The sequence below is a fragment of the Rana temporaria genome, chromosome 4 (genome assembly GCF_905171775.1).
Source record: "Rana temporaria chromosome 4, aRanTem1.1, whole genome shotgun sequence".
NCBI classification, from domain to species: Eukaryota; Metazoa; Chordata; class Amphibia; order Anura; family Ranidae; genus Rana; species Rana temporaria.
Window position 1 is genome coordinate 200,915,502 of NC_053492.1, and position 21,504 is coordinate 200,937,005.

Consider the following 21,504-nt stretch of genomic DNA (forward strand, 5'->3'; position numbering starts at 1 on the left):
ACCGTGTCAAATATCGCACTTGTTTTATGTTGCACTTTTTTACTTTTATAATTCAAAATATTACAAATAAAATTTCTGAACAAATACTTAAAATGTTAAAATTCATACCCAAAATACTGTTGCCACGATCTGTCTTTCCGCCAAAGGTAAAAACGTGGGAGTGGTCAGCAGTTACAACAGTTAGTGTGTCAGTTTCAGATGTTATCTGTCCAGCCCTGCGGATGGCTTTGTCAAATTCAACAGTCTCAGTTAATGAATTCTTGGCATTCGTATCATGGTGACCATGGTCAATTCTGCCACGTAAAGCATTAAATAATGTTAGCTTTTTGTTTAATTCTTTTAATAGAATAATTCATAAATTCTATGTTTTAACTGAATCTCAAACTTTGTTTCAATCACTTCACATTAACAATGAAAGTGTCACAATTGGAGGAAGAAAGGTAACTGGCTTTTCAGTACTTTACTTAAATGCTATCCGTTATTATTGCTCTTTTCCTGGTCTGCAAATCACAACCATTTTCAGGAAAAACTTTCAGAAAATAAATGTTTATTTAGTAATCTTTGATGTAATGTATGAATTATAACCATATCGTGTAATGTGTTAGTAGCTCAGTTATACCCTGTGGTGAATATATTGCCAGTGAATCCAATGCCTGCAAGAAAAGGCCCCTGCCAAGGAGTGAAGGATAGCTGCCCCTCTTCCTTACAACCCTGGCATGTAACCTATCATATGACCAGGCAAAAAGGCAGATCTGAAAAAGCAGTTGCAGGTACGACAGGGTAACCACCTCAGCCACAGAGCCTCTTTACCTATCCCAGAGCTCTCCAGGGCCCCCAGAGCCCACATCCTCATACCTCCCCTGTAAGAGGACTCCCCATCCAGTTTAGGAGCCTGCCCCCCCCCCCAGACCTCCCGCCGCTTTAGAGGTTTCCATCCAAGCAGCACCCCAATCTCAGACCCTGCCAGGCACCCTCCCAGAATACCTCAGGTCCCCTAAAGTACCTAAGACCCAGAGCTCCCAGTTCTCCAGCTTTAGAACCTCCCAGGTCTTTCCCTGCCTCATATTTTTCCTCTCACTGATGCCAGGCAATTTCTTCCTTCCACTGACCACCAACACCTGGGAAAGTTTTCCTTCCTACTGTCCCTCTGGGAACGTTTTCCTTCCTACTGTCCCTCTGGCAGCCACATTATTTTTTTTCTCCACTGACCACCAATGCCAGGACATTTTATCCTCCACTGACCAACAATATATGGGCCACTATGTAACATACCACTGACCACTGTAATGCTATGTTGTACATTGCATAGTATTAACTCCTGCATCCTTTGTCCTGAGGTTATTGATTTTTCTGTGATTCTCTTGATTGTGGCACAGGGAAAAAATAGTATTTTGTTAGTACCCATAGGCGTGTGCACAGGGTGTGCTGGATGTGCCTTGGCATACCCTAATCACCCTGTGCGTTGTTCGTTCCTCCCCTTTTTGGGGCCAACTGTCTCCCCCCCCTGCATTGCTACCAGCCACCCTCCTCTCTCCTACTGGCTGCTGCGGGGGATGTTTCAGGATGGAAAGCAGGGAATGTGGCCAGTAAATATTTAATTTACCGGCCCCTTCCTTTTCTAAATGAACACAGTGAGTGATCTGTACTGGTTTTATTACTAACTGAAGCATAGTAAACTGTTTACTATGCTTCAGTTTGTAAATGAACAGGAAGCCGCTCAGCACAGAGCACTTCCCATTCGTTCACTCTCCAGTGCAGCTGAGGCTGCAGAGAAAGGGACTAGGAAATCTCTGTCCTCAGTCCCTTTCTCTGTCTCAAAAGTGAGACATCAGGGGTCTGTTTAGACCCTTGACATTTCACCAAAGCCCCCCAATGGGCCTCCTAAAAAAAAAATGAAAAAATTATAATATTGCAAAAAATAAAAAAATGATAAAAAAAACTTTTGGGTGAAGTTCTGCTTTAACGACACAAAATAGTTATCACCCAATCTGGCCAATAGGAAATTGTTTAGGAAATAATTTTATGTATCTATGGATATAGCAATTACTTTAGATATCCCCTAGCCAAATAATTGTAATTGTAAATCAATTAAATAATGTTCTTTGCCTATGGATACCAGGGGGTATCAGGGGTTACTGCTAGGTATATTAATGCACACCCAGCTAAGTTATCATTTGTGTTAATGAAAGCTATTAAAGTGTTACTAAACCCACAACAGTAAAATCTGTTTGTATATGCAGCATAGCATGCTTGTTATACTTACCATGGAACTTAAGGGGTTAATCCTCTGCATTGTGTAAAAAGGCTTTTTTATCCTGTATGCATTGATCCTCCCCCTGCACGATCTATCTGGGAAAGGCCAGCTAACACAGGCAGGGTAGCCAACCTGCACATGCTCAGTTGTGTCTTTTATGCTGGAGAGAACATTTACTTGTTCTCAGAGCTAGCCAGGTCACATGATTTTGACAGCACACATGTGGGCGTGTATACAGGCTGTAGTGGAAATCTCCTCCTACCTGAACTCTCAGCACTGGAGAAACTGTGCAGTTTATCACTGTATACAGCTCATCCAAAAAGATATATAGTGGCAGTATTGTAATGTAAAAAGAAGATTTATAATTAGTGGATACTGTGGGGGGGGCAGATGAACTATTTTCATAATACTGGGTTTAGTAACAATTTAATGTTCATGGGTAGAAAATACCCTTTGCAGACCGATCTTGAGGTGATCAAGCTATCCCTTTTATTTGGATTTTTTTTGTTTCCTAGTGAAAACAAGGTTGTCTGATGTGCATAAAAACATACGCATTTGTTTGATATAAGCATGCATTTCTTTGTCAGATGATAAATATGTTGGCAATGAGATAATTGCAAACGTATGTCAAAGCTTATTGAAGATTCAAATTTTTCATTTGTCTCTTATTTTCTGTCACGTTTTGAAAATAAATACATTTGTGTACTCATCTTCTACAAAAAGGAAAAACCCGTTGGGATTCTTGCTCAGGATCTTGATGGCCTTCTCAGTCATCTCGGCCAGGGATGGGTCAGTGTTCTTATTCCGGCTCAGTTCATACTTCATGTCTTTTGGTTCAAAAAGACCTGGAATATTTACAAGTCAGATAATGTACCATTTTTACATGGAAAACACGAGCTGGCTTAGGTTACCAAGTGTGATATTGGACATTCTGAAGCTCTTTTTGTACAACTTGTCAGTGACAGGATTGGTGAGTCCACTCACCTTCTGATTTCTGAACCAGTGAAATGTCTCTCCATCACTGCTTCATTGCAAATGAGTGATTCTGCAGTGTTTCAGCCTGCGAGGGAGCAATGTCTATTAGGTAGGAGTCTGGTGCACCTCAGCTATTATTTTGTTTGCAAGGTGTCACCAGATTAAATACGAAACGGGTGTTGCTGGCGCAAAAGAAAAACCAAAATTATTCTGTAATGGTGGGTGTGCTGCAATCAGAAAAAAGGTGCAAGACAGACACTCTGATGTCTTGTCCAAGAATGAATGAGTGTAGTGTGTGGATTGCGCTACCCTGGTGGTTAATCTAAATCCACCTACTTCTGGATACTATTTACAATTATTAGCCCCAATACATATCACCTCTATTGACAATCCACTGAATATATGTGTATATATAAATGTCTACCAAGTACTCATATACAAATTCTTCTCAGAAAAATGCAAAAAACACATACATATCTGTGCCATATACGTATTGAATAGTGCTCTTAAAAAACGTGCATTCCCCTATTCAGGGATATGCAATTAGCGGACCTCCAGCTGTTGCAAAACTACAAGTCCCATCATGCCTCTGACTCTGGGTGTCATGCTTGTGGCTGTCAGAGTCTTGCTATGCCTCATGGGAATCGTAGTTCTGCAACATCTGGAGGTCCGCTAATTGCATATCCCCGCCCTATATCAAATTTAGGGAATCCTTACCACAGAAACAAACAACTTTTGCAATAACCACAAAAAATAATAAATTATATACAGTATGTGCAAAAAATGACAATTATGTGGAGGATTTCTAGGTTGATCCTCTTACCTTTTAAAGTCCCAATATGATGGCCAAGTGCTCATAAAACGATTAAGGCTGCATTCACAACTGTAGGTCGTTGTTTCCGGCGTTTTGTCGCGCGTATTCATGCTTATTTGCGCGTTTGCATACAGCGTCGTCCGACGTTTTTGTACTTCGACGTTTTTTATTTTAGCCAATAGGAAAAATGATCATCTTTTCATCACTTGTTGCTATGTTGGTAGATTTTTTTTATCTTCTGCCTGAGTGAAATGTTCTATTGATTAAAGCGACAAAAACGCCCGTAGCAAACGCTCGTTGTCGCGCTAGTCGCTTGAATCAAGTGTTTCCAATACTTTCTATGGGAAATAGAAACGCTCAAAAACGCCCAAACCGCCTGACAAAAAAGGGTCCGGAACTTGTTTGAGCTTCAGGCGTCAGGCGTTTTGGAGTGGACATGTGAACCATTTCCATAGGGAATAATGTATTTTTTCCCCTCTAGCGTTTTTGAGCGTCGCGCTTCAGGCGACAAAACGCTCAGGTGTGAATGCAGCACAATGCTTCTCCTGTGAGACGTTAAAACACAACGTGATTTCACCACTTCTGTGATAGTCCCATCACCGTAAAAAATGGCCACTCACCAGATCTCATTTAATAAATGCCTTTGGTTCATTCCCAGGATAACCACTCCTCTTATGCGTTTCCAACAACTGCCAAATGCCTTGGGTATGCTAGTATGGTCTCTCTTTTTCTACAAAAGCTCACAGAGAAAGAGTGCCCCTCATAGTGTAGTATTTAAAAAATTATTTATTTATTATATATTTTTGTTTCGTAGTGTTAGATTGAAATTCCAGAACTTTTTTATTTGTTTTATTTGTGAGTTTACACGGTTTACACTTCCCGCACCCATAGAAAACCTTTTGGTCGAAAAATGTTGTCATTTTCTGGGGGGGTCCGGTATGTTTTTTACAATGACATCACGTATCTGTCTGGCTCGTCTGTAAATAAATGTTGGTTTTCAGGGGAGTATTTTAGTCAGCTGTTGGTCATTGCAAATAATTAGCCAGTATTTCTGTACGATTCCTTTAAGTGTTTTATATTGGATGTTGAATCCTGTTATGAATGGGATTCTTTCCTTTTCTGTATTCTTTCTACTTTTATTCTGTAGCAGGGAGTTTCTGTCTCTATGACCTATTTTTTCTCTGATTACTTCTAAATTGCTTCGTTCATACCCCTTATCGACAAATCTATCAATCAGTATTCCCGTTTGTGTGTGGTAGTCTTCCATTGAGTTGCAGTTCCGTTTTATTCAAATTAACTGCCCTTTTGGTATGACCCTTTTCCATTGCGGGTGATGACAGCTATTAATCGGTATGTAGCCGTTTCTGTCTGTGTCCTTGAAATGTGTTCTTGTGTGTAACTTATTACCATTCTTGAATATTTCCAAATCCAAGAAATGAATCACATCTTGTTGGACATTTACAGTGAATTTGATGTCATACTGGTTTTCACCTACTGTACCTGTTGCCAAGAATGTGTTTCCAGCACGACAGCATCGCGCTGATTCTCGGCGACAGGGTGCTGACATCTCGCACTTGCTGGAATAGACAAATCACATTCCAGCGAGCGCGTCATATAAGCGACGGGGATCCGACTTGGATTCCCGCCAATTCTAGCTGCTGCATTTGGTATGAATCCTGAGAGGGAACTCCCACGCCAAATTTCAAATAAAAAAACGGCATGGGTTCTCCCCCTAGGGGCATATCAGGCCCTTAGGTCTGGTATGGGTTGTAAGGAGACCCCCCCCCCCCCTACGCCGAAAAACCGGCGTGGGGGTCCCCCCACAATCCATACCAGACCCGTATCCAAAGCACACTGCCCGGCCGGTCAGGATAGGGGTGGGGACGAGCGAGCGCCCCCCCCCTCCTGAGCTGTACCAGGCCGCATGCCCTCAACATGGGGGGAATTGGGTGCTCTGGGGCGCTCCCCGGTTCTTCTCCCGCTCGCTCTCCGGTGCCTTCTTCTTCAGGGCCTGGCCGCTGCCACGTGGGTAGGTACCGGAGCATGATGGGACTGTGACATTATAAGAGAGGCCTATATAAATCGGTGCGAACCGCGCACCCGGCATAACAGCGTGAAGAAGCGTCGTGTCAACATCGGAAAAAGAGAAGAAGACGTCATAGAAGAGCGGGCTTGCGCCGCCGCTAGTAATTGAGCTAACACACAAAGGTAGCGGCGGCCAGGCCCTGAAGAAGAAGGCACCAGAGAGCGAGCGGGAGAAGAACCGGGGAGCGCCGAGATAAGAGTGGAGAAGATGGGAGAAGACCCCCGTTGAGTGGAGAAGACCCCCAGGGAGAGGAGAAGACCCCCGGAGAGCAGAGAATACCCCCGGAGAGCGGAAGAAGAAGGCCCCCCTGGTAAAAGAGCTAAAGAAGAGAAGGGGGGCCCCCCCGGAGCTGACTAATAAATTACTTTAAAAACCCTGTCTTTGTGTGTTTTTCTTTTCCACTTTGCCTCCAGGTGAATGGGTAGGGGTACGATGTACCCCATATTCATTCACCTGGGGTGGGGACCGGTATCTGGGGGCCCCCTTATTAAAGGGGGCTTCCAGATTCCGATAAGCCCCCCACCCGCAGACCCCGACAACCAATGGCCAGGGTTGTCGGGAAGAGGCCCTGTCCTTATCAACATGGGGACAGGGTGCTCTGGGGTGGGGGGGCCGCAGTGCGCCCCCCTGCCCCAGAGCACCCAACCCCCCCATGTTGAGGGCATGCGGTCTGGTACAGCTCAGGAGGGGGGGCGCTCGCTCGTCCCCACCCCTATCCTGACTGGCCGGGCAGTGTGCTTTGGATACGGGTCTGGTATGGATTGTGGGGGGACCCCCACGCCGGTTTTTCGGCGTAGGGGGGGGGGTCTCCTTACAACCCATACCAGACCTAAGGGCCTGGTATGCCCCTAGGGGGAGAACCCATGCCGTTTTTTTATTTGAAATTTGGCGTGGGAGTTCCCTCTCAGGATTCATACCAAACGCAGCAGCTAGAATTGGCGGGAATCCAAGTCGGATCCCCGTCGCTTCTATGACGGCTTTGTCTCCATCGCGGCAAGCCAGCTCGGCGCTGGCTCCCGCGATGGGGCTCGTAGGTGGTCAATCTCGCCGAGAAAGGGAGTGAGATTGACACAATATCGCGGTCACCCACTGTATATGCTGGATACATTTCTGCAATTCCTCCCAATTGCCTTTCCAGACAATCAGGATGTCATCTATAAATCTCCTGTATGTTAATATATGTGGCCAAGATTTTCCAAAGATCTCCTCTTCCTCCCACTTATTAAGAAAAATGTTGGCCACACTTGGGGCATATTTGTTGCCCATTCCTACCCCTTTGATTTGTCTGTAGTACTTATGGTCGTGCCAAAAAAAGTTGTTCCCCATGGCCGTTCGTAGTCCCTCCAGTATGAATTTTCTTTGTTTTAATTTGAGATCTGATTGATTCTTCATTGCCCAGGCTACTGCTGCTAATGCATCAGCCTGTTTGATGTTGGTGTATAACGATTCCACGTCTATTGTGACAAGCAACGTGGAATCGTCAACTCCAATTTGGGCTATCTGCTGAATAACATCCCTGCTGTCCTTAACCACTTTCATACCGCGCCATAGGCAAATGACGGCGGCAGGAACCCCTCGCCGATCCGGGTGGACGTCATATGACGTCCTGTGTTCCCGGCGATCTAGGGCGCGCGCGCCTGCTTTAGCATTTACATTTACCTAGTAAGTGTGAACACAGCGTCTCCCCGCAGGGATGTAGTCCAAAGGGAGGGGGCGAGCACGCTAACCTCCAGCCATAACCGCTCGGATGATGGGGACAAGCTTATTGAGGAGAAACAGGAAGTGAGAAATTCAGACAAAGAAAAAAAAAATTTAGAAGGGAAATCGAAGGAAAAGGTAAGTGAACCAACAATACACTAGCTTAACCGCTTAAGGACCGCCGCATGTACATATACGTCGGCAAAATGGCATGGACAGGCAGAACGACGTGCCCGCACGTCGCTGCCTTTCCGCAGGGAGGGGGTCCGATCGGGACCCCCCCGGTACATGCGGCGGTCGGTAAGTCTCAGGGAGCGATTCGGGATGAGGGCGCGGCTATTCGTTTCTAGCCGTCCCCTCGCGATCGCTCCCCGGAGCTGAAGAACGGGGAGAGCTGTATGTAAACACGGCTTCCCCGTGCTTCACTGTGGCGGCTGCATCGATCGTGTGATCCCTTTTATAGTGAGACACGATCGATGACGTCAGACCTACAGCCACACCCCCCTACAGTTGTAAACACACACTAGGTGAAACATAACTCTTCAGCGCCCCCTTGTGGTTAACTCCCAAACTGCAACTGTCATTTTCACAATAAACAATGCAATTTAAATGCATTTTTTGCTGTGAAAATGACAATGGTCCCAAAAATGTGTCAAAATTGTCCGAAGTGTCCGCCATAATGTCGCAGTCACCAAAAAAATCGCTGCTCGCCACCATTAGTAGTAAAAAAAATAAAAATGCAATAAAACTATCCCCTATTTTGTAAACGCTATAAATTTTGCGCAAACCAATCAATAAACGCTTATTGCGATTTTTTTACCAAAAATAGGTAGAAGAATACGTATCGGCCTAAACTGAGGGGAAAAAATTATATATGTTTTTGGGGGATATTTATTATAGCAAAAAGTAAAAAATATTGAATTTTTTTCAAAATTGTCGCTCTATTTTTGTTTATAGCGCAAAAAATAAAAACCGCAGAGGTGATCAAATACCACCAAAAGAAAGCTCTATTTGTGGGAAAAAAAGGACGTCAATTTTGTTTGGGAGCCACGTCGCACGACCGCGCAATTGTCTGTTAAAGCGACACAGTGCCGAATCGCAAAACCTGGCCTGGGCATTTAGCTGCCTAAAGGTCCGTGGCTTAAGTGGTTAAAGGAACCTATTTAGAAAATAAAAAACAAACCTTTACAACCCCTTTAACCAGTAAATGTGCTGGCAAATTCTATAAAATATGCACTTTTGTTTTGTGATAAAAACATATCAAAGATAGCCCATGTTCTTTTAGATATTTATCAGTATACATGGCAAAAAAATACTCTACCTATAAGATAATCGGTGTTGGTTTCATGTATAGCATCAAACTGCTCCTTGTTCCATACATAATGTGCCCGCTGTAAAAAAAAGTAATAAAAACAATATTTTTTGTAAAAATTACATTTCCTGTTTCAATACATTTTTAATTGCGAACAAACAATTTCTAAACTTTGTATAATTTGCAGTATACAAAAAAAATGATTGGTTGATGGTCTTACAGTACCACAACATTCCCATTTCAGCTCCAGTATACAATCAAATAGATCTGCAATCTATTGAATGAGACACTTGTATAACATCTTTCTAACTAGAGTTTAATAATTAAAATGTATCCATACATTATACACCTAACATCAGAAGACAAAAAGCATCAATAGATCAGCATCTAATGCTTCTGTTGTTTTTTTATGCATTTATTGAAGCTCTCCCATTCTAAATACTGTTGCAGGGGTGTATGCAATTGAGCAGGGGTGGGCAATTCATTTTCTCAGGGGGCCATATAAAAAATTGGGACCTCTGTGGAGGTCCTAACTTACTGTAGTTCATCTAAATATTAATTTTGCATGTGGGAAGGTTTGTAAGTACATAAAAATATAGAAAACAAACATTTGGTTCTAGGAAAAAGAGGCAGAACTGCTCATGAAATGGGTTTATTTCAGACAAGCAGTTGGGGAGTGGTAAAAACTAGTTGCTGAGCTGCAGTTTTTCTGTCCCCCGGCCACCCAGCCACATAGTAAAACAGCTAGATGGGCCTATTCACATGCTCTGGCTTCGATGCTTTGCAGCATTTAACTAAGAGTGAAGAGTTTGAAAAGCTGCACCTTGTTCAATAGGGCCATGCTGCAAACATGTGCAATGCACAGGATTGTGGAGAGATGGTGAGACATTATAGAGTTAATTCAGGTAGTAAGGAGGTGACAAAATATCACCTTACTGCCTGTCAAATGCCCTCTGAAAAGCATTGCGACTGGAAGGAGAGAGCCTGAGATCGGTAAAACTGGGATTTCTAAAGATCCCGACCTGGAGTGAAAAACAGGTGCATGGCTCCTGGGGATTGCAGCGTTTAGATGCTAACACATGAAGAATTTGGCCAGGTAGCAGAGTGGCAAGAGTGTGTTGGGATGTCTTCTAGGCAACACTCGCCCACCAGACTGAGCCTCCCCGTTGTACCGATCAGCTCAGACCTGGGCATATTGCGACAGCCTCCCCGCTGTACCTATCTGGCCCTTGGTACCTCCACTGTCAACAAGCTCCTCTCAGCCTGTCGGCTTCCTCACCTAGGAAGCTGACAGATTTAGACCCCTTTCACATTGAGGCGTTTTTCATGCGGTACAGCGCTAAAAATAGCGCTGCTATACCGCATGAAAAAATCATGCATTGCAGGCTTCAATGTGAAAGCCCGAAAGCTTTCACACTGAAGCGGTGCGCTAGTAGGACCGCTCCAAAAGTCCTGCTAGCCGCATCTTTGGAGCGGTATAGGAGTGGGGTGTTTACCGCTCCTATACCGCGCCTTCCCATTGAAATCAATGGGAAACCGCGTTAAGATCGCGGTAATACCGCCCACAATGCGGGCGGTATTAACCCTTTTTCGGCCGCTAGCGGGGGTTAAAACCTCACCGATAGCACCCGAATATCGCGGTAAATACGACGGTATAGCGGCGCTAAAAATAGCGCGGCTATACCGTCACTGCACCTACGCTGCCCAATGTGAAAGCAGCCTTAGAGAGACACACTGTGACAGATGTCGCTGTGAAGAGCTCCATGAACTGCAAGGAGAGAGCCTGAGGAGCTGATCGGTACAGCAGGCAGGATGCCTTTTTTCGTGAACTAGGTACCAAGACATGTTTGTGTTAATGTCTGGTAAAGGACCACCATTCTTTTGCCAAAGTCTGCTTCGCTGTAGTGAAGAAAAAAGTCAAAAGGAGATGTTGATTTTTGGTGCAGTCGTCTGGCTTTAGGTTCAACAATGCTTCTTTTGGTGATGATTTCCCTTAATTAACAAGGTACAGTATCTCACAAAAATGAGTACACCGCTCACATTTTTGTAAATATTTTATTATATCTTTTCATGTGACAACACTGAAGAAATTACACTTTGCTACAATCTAAAGTAGTAAACATAGAGCTTGTATAACAGTGTAAATTTGCTGTCCCCTCTAAAAAAAAACTCACACAGCCATTCATGTCTATCGCTGGCAACAAAAGTGAGTACACCCCTAAGTGAAAATGTCCAAATTGGGTCCAATTAGCCATTTTCCCTCCCCAGTGTCATGTGACTCATTAGTGTTACAAGGTCTCAGGTGTGAATGGGGAGCAGGTGTGTTAAATTTTGTGTTATCGTTCTCAATCTATTATACTAGTCACTGTAAGTTCAACATGGCATCACATGGCAAAGAACTCTCTGAGAATCTGAAGGTGAGGAGTACAAACACAAGTGTGCCTTGCCTACAGTTAAGCATGGTGGTGGGAGTGTCATGGTCTGGGGCTGCATGAGTGCTGCTGGTACTGGGAAGCTACAGTTTATTGAGGGAACCATGAATGCCAACATGTACTGTGACATACTGAAGCATAACATGATCCACTGCCTTCGGAGACTGGGCCGCAGGGCAGTATTCCAACATAACGACCCCAAACTCCAAGACGACCACCGCCTTGCAAAAGAAGCTGAGGGTAAAGGTAATGGACTGGTTAAGCATGTCTCGTTTCTCGGGCCTTGTGTTGAGAAGAAACAAGGTTTGCCTGTAATGTCTCTCTGCGGAGGTCTGGGCTCTGGGATCCAGACTTTGGTGTACTAATACATACGTGGCATGAAAAGCTTCTGGCAGGGTCTTCTACAGGTCCAGGTATGAGGTTTTCTCTAATAAAACCCTATGTAAACCTGAAGATTGGCACAACTTGCCCGCCGTGATGGGTGAAAGCTGGAACTACTTTGGTAGCTTTCCTGTGGCGTGGATCAGGTAAGAGAAAGATATTTTTTTTATATTTATGGATTATCTTCCTGGAGTAGGATGTCTTTCCTGGTTTTCACCACTGGAGGGAATAAGTGCAACCTGCTGTTTTCTTACATAGCCTTCCAGGATATACATGCTCAGTGAAGTTGGTCATAATAACACCACTCACCTCCTTCCGCTGCAGGCTCTGCCACGATACGCATGCAGGGGTCCCCAGATGACCCCCGGTAACTCTCCCCCCGCTTCCTCGTCTCCTTGGGGCCGCCATGCGCTCGCGCTGGAAACGATCGTTCACGCCAGAAGCAATTTTTTGTGTGCCGGAAACGATGGTTTGCGAAATTTTTCACAGGGTTGTCAGCAGTGTAACTGTATTTTCTACTGTAGCCCTCTTTTGGGGGGAGGGAAATGAGAAATGACCCTCTCCAAACAGGATATTGTGCAAAACCTGTAGGTAAATAAAAGACCCAGGGCCAAATTCTCAAAAACGCCGCCTAACTTAACTTTCAGCAGTTAAGTTACACAGGCATTACATTTCTACCTAAGTGCCCGATCCACAAAGCACTTACCTAGAAATTTCAGGCCGTGTAACTTAAGTGCCTCCGTCGTAAGGCGGTCCTCCTCTCCGGGGGGCGATTACAATTTAAATGAGGCGCGCTCCCGCGCCGGCCGTACTGCGCATGCGTGTGACGTAATTTTCCCGACGTGCAGCGCGCCAACGTAATTTACGCCGGGCTTTGTGGATTGCGACGGGACAATAAAGTTGCGACGGGTGGAAAAAAAATACGCGCCGGGAAAAAAAATTCAAATTTAAAAAAAAATTGCGGCAATCGAAAAAAAGGTCTGGTTTTACATGGTGTACTAACTTTACACATTGTAAAACCAGCCCTAATTTAACGCGTGCAAATCGTAACTTACGCAGAAAACACAAAGCTTAAATGCTTTGTGGATCTGCTTAAGTACTCATTTGCATACGCTAGCCGGCATTTCGACTCGAAATGCCCCCAGTGGGTCGGATCTTCTGACTATCTTTGGAAAAATCCTTCTGAGGATCGTTTCCTCCTTTGAAGATTTGGCCCCCAGAACCTTAATTAAATGGAAGAGTGGGATTCATAATAACGTTGGCAATGCCTCCACCCAGGACAGGGCCTCTTTGAACAGAGGGGATTTTCTTCCTGGAAAATTAATTAGTAATCTAAATAGATGTGCATCCGGTAAGTATTCACAGCGCTTAACTTTTTCCACATTTTGTTATGTTACAGCCTTGAATTAAATTCATTATTGTCCTCAAAATTCTACAAATAATACGCCATAGTGACAACGTGAATGAAGTTTGTTTAAAATCTTTGCAAATTTATTTAAAGCGGAGGTCCGCCTAAAAAAATATATATTAAAAGCCAGCAGCTACAAATACAGGAGCTGCTGACTTTTAATAAATGGACACTTACCTGTCCAGGGTGCTTGCGATGTCGGCAGCCAAAGCCGAGCAATCGCTCGGCTCTCGGCTGTCCCCACTGCCATCCTTGGCTCTCGGCTGTCCCCACTGCCATCCTCTGTGAGGGAATCAGGAAGTGAAGCGTTGCGGCTTCACTTCCCGGTTCCCTACTGCGCATGCACAAGTCGTGCAGTGCGTCCTTACTGGTCCCTGCTGTGTCCTGGGACCAGTGTGTTTCCCAGAAGACATCGGGGAGACGGGAAGGGGAGTCTATTCCCAGAAGTGGGTGCAAATGGGTTCCAAAAAGTGGAGGTGCACTTTTTGTGTGGACCTCTGCTTTAAAAAAAAAAAAAACTATCACATGTACATAAGTATTCACAGCCTTTGCCATGACACTCAAAATTCAGCTCAGGTGCATCCTGTTTCCACTGATCATCCTTGAGATGTTTCTACAACTTGATTAGTCCACCTTTTGGTAAATTCATTTGACTGGACATGATTTGGAAAGGCACACACCTGTCTATATATCGTCCTACAGCCATGAAGTCCAAGGAATTGTCTGTATACCTCCGACACAGGATTGTATCGAGGCACAGATCTGAGGAAGGGTACAGAAAAATGTCTGCAGCATTGAAGGTCCCAATGAGCACAGTGACCTCCATCATCCGTAAATGGAAGAAGTTTGGAACCACCAGGACTGGCCAGCCAAACTGAGCGATTGGGGGAGAAGAGTTTTAGTCAGGGAGGTGACCAAGAGCCAGATGGTCACTCTGACAGAGCTCCAGCGTTTCTCTGTGGAAAACCTTCCAGAAGAACAGCCATCTCTGCAGCACTCCACCAATCAGGCCTGTATGGTAGAGTAGCCAGATGGAATTCACTCTTCAGTAAAAGGCACATGATGGCCTGCCTGGAGTTTGCCAAAAGGCACCCGGACTCTCAGACAATGAGAAACAAAATTCTCTGGTTGGCTCCCGACCGACTTACGCACATATACTGTGGCACAATGGCACCGCTGTGCGAAATCCCATGCCTATACTAGGCGGAGCTCTTGCCAGGCATTAGTTCCAGAACCGATAAATCTTTCAGGTCCAGGCCAATGATTTCTGGCCTGGACCTGCTGATTGGTTCTGACGAATAAAATGTTTCCCCTGCCTGTAAGTGTAAACACAGGCAGGGGACGTCTTACAGTAAGTTACACCCGCACACATAGGTACACTTGTCACCCCCCGATCGCCCCCCCAGGTAACCCCTTACTCCCTGTCACAGTGTCACCAAGTACAGTTGTCAGATTTTTTCACTGATCACTGTACTGGTGTCATTTGTGACACTTATCAGCATTAGGGCAGTTAGTGGTAGGCCCAGGTATCTTTAGGGTACCCCCCACCCCCCAATAAAGGTTTAACCCCCTTGATCACCAGTGATCACCCGGCAGGTGACATCAGTTAGGTTTTAGCATCAGTCAGGGTCCGCGTTGCCCCAGGCAGCGTCAGATTAGTGCCAGTAGCACTAACATCCATGCACGCACCATACACCTCTTAATAGTATAGTGTCTGAACGGATCAATATCTTTGATCTGATCTGATCTCTACTAGCGTCTCCAGTAGTTTAGGGTTCCCAAAAATGCAGTTTTAGCGGGATCAGCCCAGATACCTGCTAGCACCTGCATTTAGCCCCTCCGCCCAGCCCAGCCCACCCAAGTGCAGTATCAATCGATCACTGTCACTTACAAAACACATAACTGTGTTCACAGAGTCAGTGTGACAATAGCGAATATTCATTCACTATTGTCACACAACTGGGTGGACTGGGGCGCAATGCTCTGTGCCACCCTTCTTTGAAGCCTATTGGAGCCTCTGGCCCTAATCACGTGCTTAAAAAAACCCTTATTGGAATCCATGCATCCAGCACCCTGCATGTAGATTAGGGGGCCAGATGCAGGGATAGGGGAGGCGGCGCCCATGCGCCCTGCATTACGGGCCACCACTGCTGGAGAGGATTATGTGAGCTGCAGAGGAAGTTTCCATTGGATTAGAGAACTATAATGCCCTGTGTACACACGGTTGGAATTTGAGATGGAAAAAGTCAGATGGGAGCTTTTCATCGGCTATTCCGACCGTGTGTATGCCCAATCTGACTTTTTCCGTCCGAAATTTTCTCTATTTTTCCGACGGAAAAAAAATCCTATCGCAAAATCCGTTCGTCTGTATGGAATTCCGACTCACTAAAAACCACGAATGCTCAGAATCAAGTCGATGCATGCTCGGAAGCATTGATCTTAATTTTTCTCGACTCGTCGTAGTGTTGTATGTCACCACAATCTTGATGGTCAGAATTTGGTGTGACCGCATTCTACTATGCATGCGCCATCTTGAAAGGGCACGCTGCGCCTTTTTAAGCTGGGGTAATGCTGTGACTGGCGGCTCTCGTGCGCATGCACAGGAGTGACGTCGAGGCGACTTCGGCCAGTCACAGACATGGAGTTCGCGGCCACGGAAGGAAGAGAGGTGAAGAATGGCTGCCAGCGATGAAGACTGGGACATCGCGGTTTTCTCCTACAGGTAAGTGTCCCATAATGGGCTACTATGCGATGCATAGTAGCCCATTATGCTTTACCCTCCATCGGGGTTTACTTCCTCTTCAATATTACGGCACCGTATGGTGCGTGAAGTTCACGTTATATTTGCACATTATTAATTGTAGTTTCTTTCATTGATGTTATTGCTCATTGAGTGAGCGCCAAATTTACTTAAATCAAAGTCCATTTAACATGGTTTCATATGGCTCATGTTCACATCTATGCATTTTATGGAAAGGTCCAGGGATTATTCAATGGATCAAAACTGTGTATTGAAAAACGCAAAATGCACCTGCAATATGCAAACTGCAACCTGCATAGGTGTGAACCAGGCCTCACTGTACCTGCATCCATGTGCCTGTCACAGCCCTCTGAAAAACACCGGTCCGTGGGTGTGTCTACAGGCAGGAGCTTGGTAGGCGGAGTTCTCGCATCACAGGACTCCCCTCCCATCTGTACACTCCCCCTTCCCCGGCAATCACACTAGTTTAGCTTGTATGCCAAGCTGAAGTATGTTAAATGAGTAATGCTCATAAACACTGGGCTGCATTGGAGGCACAGAGGGATGCAAAATTTCAAAGCAGGAGCGAAAATGTAATTAACCCCTTAATGGCTGAGCACTTTTACTGAAAGGCCCTACTTTCAAGTAGTAGTTACACAGTAAACATGCCCAGCTGTGGGGTTAAATCTGTGTGAAGCTGCTCTAATGATGACAGTGATGTCTCCTGCCTCCTCCTCCATTCGTAGAGAGAAGCACAAATAAGCATGGCGGTGTCGCTCCTTGGGCTGTAGCTCTTTTGGAACGATCTGTGTGAATGGCTGTAAGACACACACCCCTTTCTCTCATGCATAAATCTCCTAATTAGTCTGTCAATCACAGGAGAGGGGAGGTGGCGACCCAAATAATTTTTTGTGTTGCTTTTCTTCACTGTAGGAAATCGGAGAGGATTGTAGATGACTGTCTGCTCCTTTCCTGACCAGACAGGGGGCAGATGGCTTCTATTGCTTTGCTGTGTGAGGTAGACTGATTATTTTAATTTTGATGTTTCGGGTTTACATCCACTTTAAGGAAACATGTATAAATAGTCACATATAGGCACAGTTGCAATTGATATTTTATAGCACAATCATTTTATATATTTGTTCTATGCTATACTCAACATTTTTCTAAATAAACACCTTATGGGCAGTAGTTATACGTGCTACACACCAGGATAGGGTGACCAGATTTTTAAAATTTAAATCCAGGGACATTTTTTATTTTTTTACTAGTAATGGCGGCAATCAGCGACTCTCTGCCCGTCGCCGCCCACCTAACAGCCTGTCAAGTCTTACTCTCTGGGCCCCGGCTACTACTGGGTGGGGAGTGGAGGAAGATCACTCCGCCTGGGAAGGCAAGGAGATAAGCAGGCAGGCGGCTGGCCGGGACTTGAGCCAAGGCAGAAGAAAATGCGAGCGGAGCTGAAGAAATATTCCCTCCGCTTTGACCAGCACATGATCATCAGAAAGGGGCACAGATAATGGAAAAAAATACACCCCCCTAAGCTAGTAGGAGCGGCGGAGTGGGGGTGTGCAAATCAGAATTTGTATTTTTAATTCTGCACTGACTGTCTTTGAAATTGTCCCAGCCCCTGTTCAAATCCAATCTGGGGACAAAACCGGGGACAGACTTGGTCCGGGGACCATGTCCTCAATCCGGTGACTGTCCCCTGAAACTGGGGATGTCTGGTCACCCTACACCAGGAGCCTATCATTTGGTTATGTGGAACCTTAAAAACCTTTATGGCTGCTCTCACCAGCACCTTCTTTAACTGGGAGAATAAGAAACAGTCCCAATGATTTACAGTTGTATGAGAGTTCATATACAAGTAACTAAATAAAATAACAATGCATGAATATCTGCTACCAAAAAACTCCATGTTCTCAAACGTGTGCAGGTCTCTGAAAGCATATTATTTGCAATGTGCCTGCCACAAGTTGCCCAACTATCACTATACAGTAAAATATAAGCTCTCACAAGCAAAGCCCCCCTGACCTTCCTGTATGAAAATAGTATTGCAACTATACAGTTTCCCTTATTTTTCACTGCTCAAACTGCTGGCGCTATATAAATCCTGTAAAAGACTGTAATGATAAACAAAAGGAGGAAATCCAAATTATGCAGGAATTAGTACATATTAGGAAATGTAAAAAAATGGACTGCTATTAACTGCTCTAGTTCATTTATTTGTTGTTTTCAGTATTGAAGATGGTCATCAAAAAATGCATTTAGGTTATCCAGGAAGCAAACCTGAAGTCACCTATTTCAGCAGACCTATACCAGCACTAGCTGATGACAACAACAGGAAAATGGTATGCTACCACTTTGCAGTAGTTAAACATGGTGGCTTTAACATATACTGGACAGACTGAACATTCTCTATTTCCTCTAGCTAAGTGCAGCAGAGCAGCCACAAGTTAATTACTGTCTATCCTAAATCTAGAAAGATTACTAATATAATTTTACCAGGTTAGTCACATAACCGGTAGGGGACACTGAGGGAGTAAAAGTAAAAGCAAGGTCCACAAAAGAAAACACAGGAGGAGGACGAAAAAAGAGAGATGGTCAAATAAAGCATATGTAGATCTATAACTATACAAACAAGATAAACAAATCTAACCATAGATAGGAGAAAAACACAAATATAAATATGGCAATCCGGAATTGTTAAGTCACCTGTCTTTTGCTCAGCCATATGTCGGTTAGGTTTTGCCCATCCTTACGAACAGCTTTACTTGATGAGCTGGTTGGGTATTCAGGATCAGATGTATTTGCAGCATTCATGTATGCTCTCCCACCTCCCAGAATCACCTACAGAAAATGAACATTAAAAATAAATGTCCTAAGTATTTTAAAAAAGAAAACCTATTAGTGTACATGGATTGACTGGTGTCTTTATTCAACTTTGCCAAATATGTTACATAGTAGGTGAGGTTGAAAAAAGACACAAGTCCAACCTATGTGTGATAATATGCCAGTATTACATTGTATATCCCTGTATGTTGTGGTCATTCAGGTGCTTATCTAATAGTTTTTTGAAACTAGTGATGCTCCCCGCTGATACCACTGCTTGTGGAAGGGAATTCCACATCCTTGCCGCTCTTGCCATAAAGAACCCTCTACATAGTTTAAGGTTAAACCTCTTTTCCTCTAATTTTAATGAGTGGCCACGTGTCTTGTTAAACTCCCTTCCGTGAAAAAGTTTTATCCCTATTGTGTGGTCACCAGCACGGTATTTGTAAATTGAAATCACATCTTCTCTCAAGCGTCTCTTCTCCAGAGAGAATAAATTCAGTGCTCGCAACCTTTCCTCATAACCAACATCCTCCAGACCCTTTATTAGCTTTGTTGCCCTTCTTTGTACTTGCTCCATTTCCAGTACATCCTTCCTGAGGACTGGTGCCCAGAACTGGACAGTATATTCTAGGTGCAGCCAGACCAGAGTCTTTTAGAGCCGGAGAATTATCGTTTTATCTCTGGAGTTGATCCCCTTTTTAAATGCATGCCAATATTCTGTTTCCTTTGTTGGCAGCACTTGGAATTGCATGCCATTGCTGAACCTATCATTTACTAGGACCCCCAGGTCCTTTTCCATCCTAGATTCCCCCAGAGGTTCTCCCCCCCAGTGTATAGATTGCCGCCCAAATGAATTATTTAAAATTTTTCTACATTAAACCTCATTTGCCATGTAGTATGTAACATCAGTCCTACCAACATTCTAGGATAGCCTTTTTATAAATTTGTATATAAAACACATTTCTTAAAGGGATCAACAATACTATTAAAATGTCTGTGTTTTGCAAAAAAAATATGTCTAGTCACTGTGTTTCATCAAATCCCATTTGTCCACTGTAATTACATTTATATCCGTGTTGTTCACCAGTTGGTATGCAATATCCTTGCAGCCACTGTTAGTCATATTTTCAGTCATCTCATTGTCTGAGTACCAGTCTCTTTCAACAATGTGAGCATAGGTCGCAGCTGGAGAGGCATGTTGGACACGAGTGGTTGTCACAATACCCACTGATTTTCCTGGAAAATAAGACCATAGGAAAAACATGAATGACCATATGTTGCAATAAATGGGTGAAAATTTGTAGATAAAATTCTCGGCTCACCCAGTCCTAGCTAAAGTCTTCAATCGTATGTGTGAGTCCTATTCGTGAGGGAACTCCAACAGACCAATAATATGTTTTAGACTGGAGTGTCTGCTTGCAGTGGTGGTCACAGGCTAGCTTCATAGGCGCAATGGCGAACATTGGCAAAATCCACAGTTGCAGTGCTGGTCAATGGTGGAGAGTGTACTAGGTGCACACTATTAGAATGTGTTGGTGATGTCAGTAAGAGGACAAAATCTGGGGAGGGGGAATATGGTGTCCTGAGAGGGACTAACACCTCTCCTTCATCTGGGTCTTGGGAAGGGGGTGAGCTCTGAGGTGCTACCTTATCAGAACTCCTACCAGGGTGGGCTTCTATCTGGGAACGATGTTAAACTTTACCCTCTGACTGCCTGCTTACCATGTGATATATCACATGAAAAGAGGATGCAAGGAGAAAGGCAGTCTTGCCTTTACCCCTTTTCCTGACAATTATATGCAGGTAGTCTCAGGTGGATTATTCTGACTCCGATTTATGTGAAGCGATCTATCCCTTGTAAGACCTCTATACCTGGCCTGTATTAGCAGATATAATCACTGAGGACAATCCTCATCAGATAGCTTGAACTCACCAAGTACCGATTCTATTCGCAGAGGTGCTTTAATCCAAAACATTAGGGTTACAGCAGATGACAGTATACAACAGATGAATAGGTTGTGGTACTTATGCAGTCAAAAGATCATACTGTCTGTAGCTTACTTATGCAGAATACATGTACCCTGCTACATGTGGCCTGTAGCTTCAGCCATGACACAGGAAGTACAAAACTCAAGAAGAAGGGTGGAGCATTACACACAAAGGAAACATGTCATAGATCAGAGAAAAGAAATGTGGAAAATACAAATGCATACCACAAAAGGTCATTAGATGGCAGCATGTTAACTAAACATAACGTCCATAGAAAATGGTTCAGAGAAACAATACATACATACATACATACATACATACATACATACATACATACATACATACATACATACATACATACATACATACTAAATAAATATATATATATATATATTAAAATGTTATGCCCCATTGGGTGGCACACTCCGCATTTGGCTTTGCAAATGTCACTATATACATCAGAACGGTAGTGATGCAACTGCAAATAACAAGCGGTGTAATTTGTTTTGATGTCTTGAAAACCTGAAAGACATAAAAAGAACATGCATATAATGCAATAACAATAACTCTCAATTTAAGG

At 44.1% G+C, this 21,504-nt stretch overlaps 1 protein-coding gene across 1 annotated transcript in view; it reads right to left on the bottom strand.

The window, feature by feature from the left end:
• The window catches only part of LOC120935691 (alkaline phosphatase-like), an 88,910-nt gene that overhangs the window by 17,768 nt on the left and 49,638 nt on the right, over window positions 1–21,504 (bottom strand). Inside the window, exons 5-9 of the mRNA XM_040347744.1 lie at window positions 19,999–20,171; window positions 18,816–18,950; window positions 9,149–9,218; window positions 2,965–3,099; window positions 109–300 (exon numbers count right to left, since the gene is read on the bottom strand). Coding sequence (XP_040203678.1) covers window positions 109–300; window positions 2,965–3,099; window positions 9,149–9,218; window positions 18,816–18,950; window positions 19,999–20,171 — 705 coding nt within the window. The remainder of the gene's footprint in view (window positions 1–108; window positions 301–2,964; window positions 3,100–9,148; window positions 9,219–18,815; window positions 18,951–19,998; window positions 20,172–21,504) is intronic.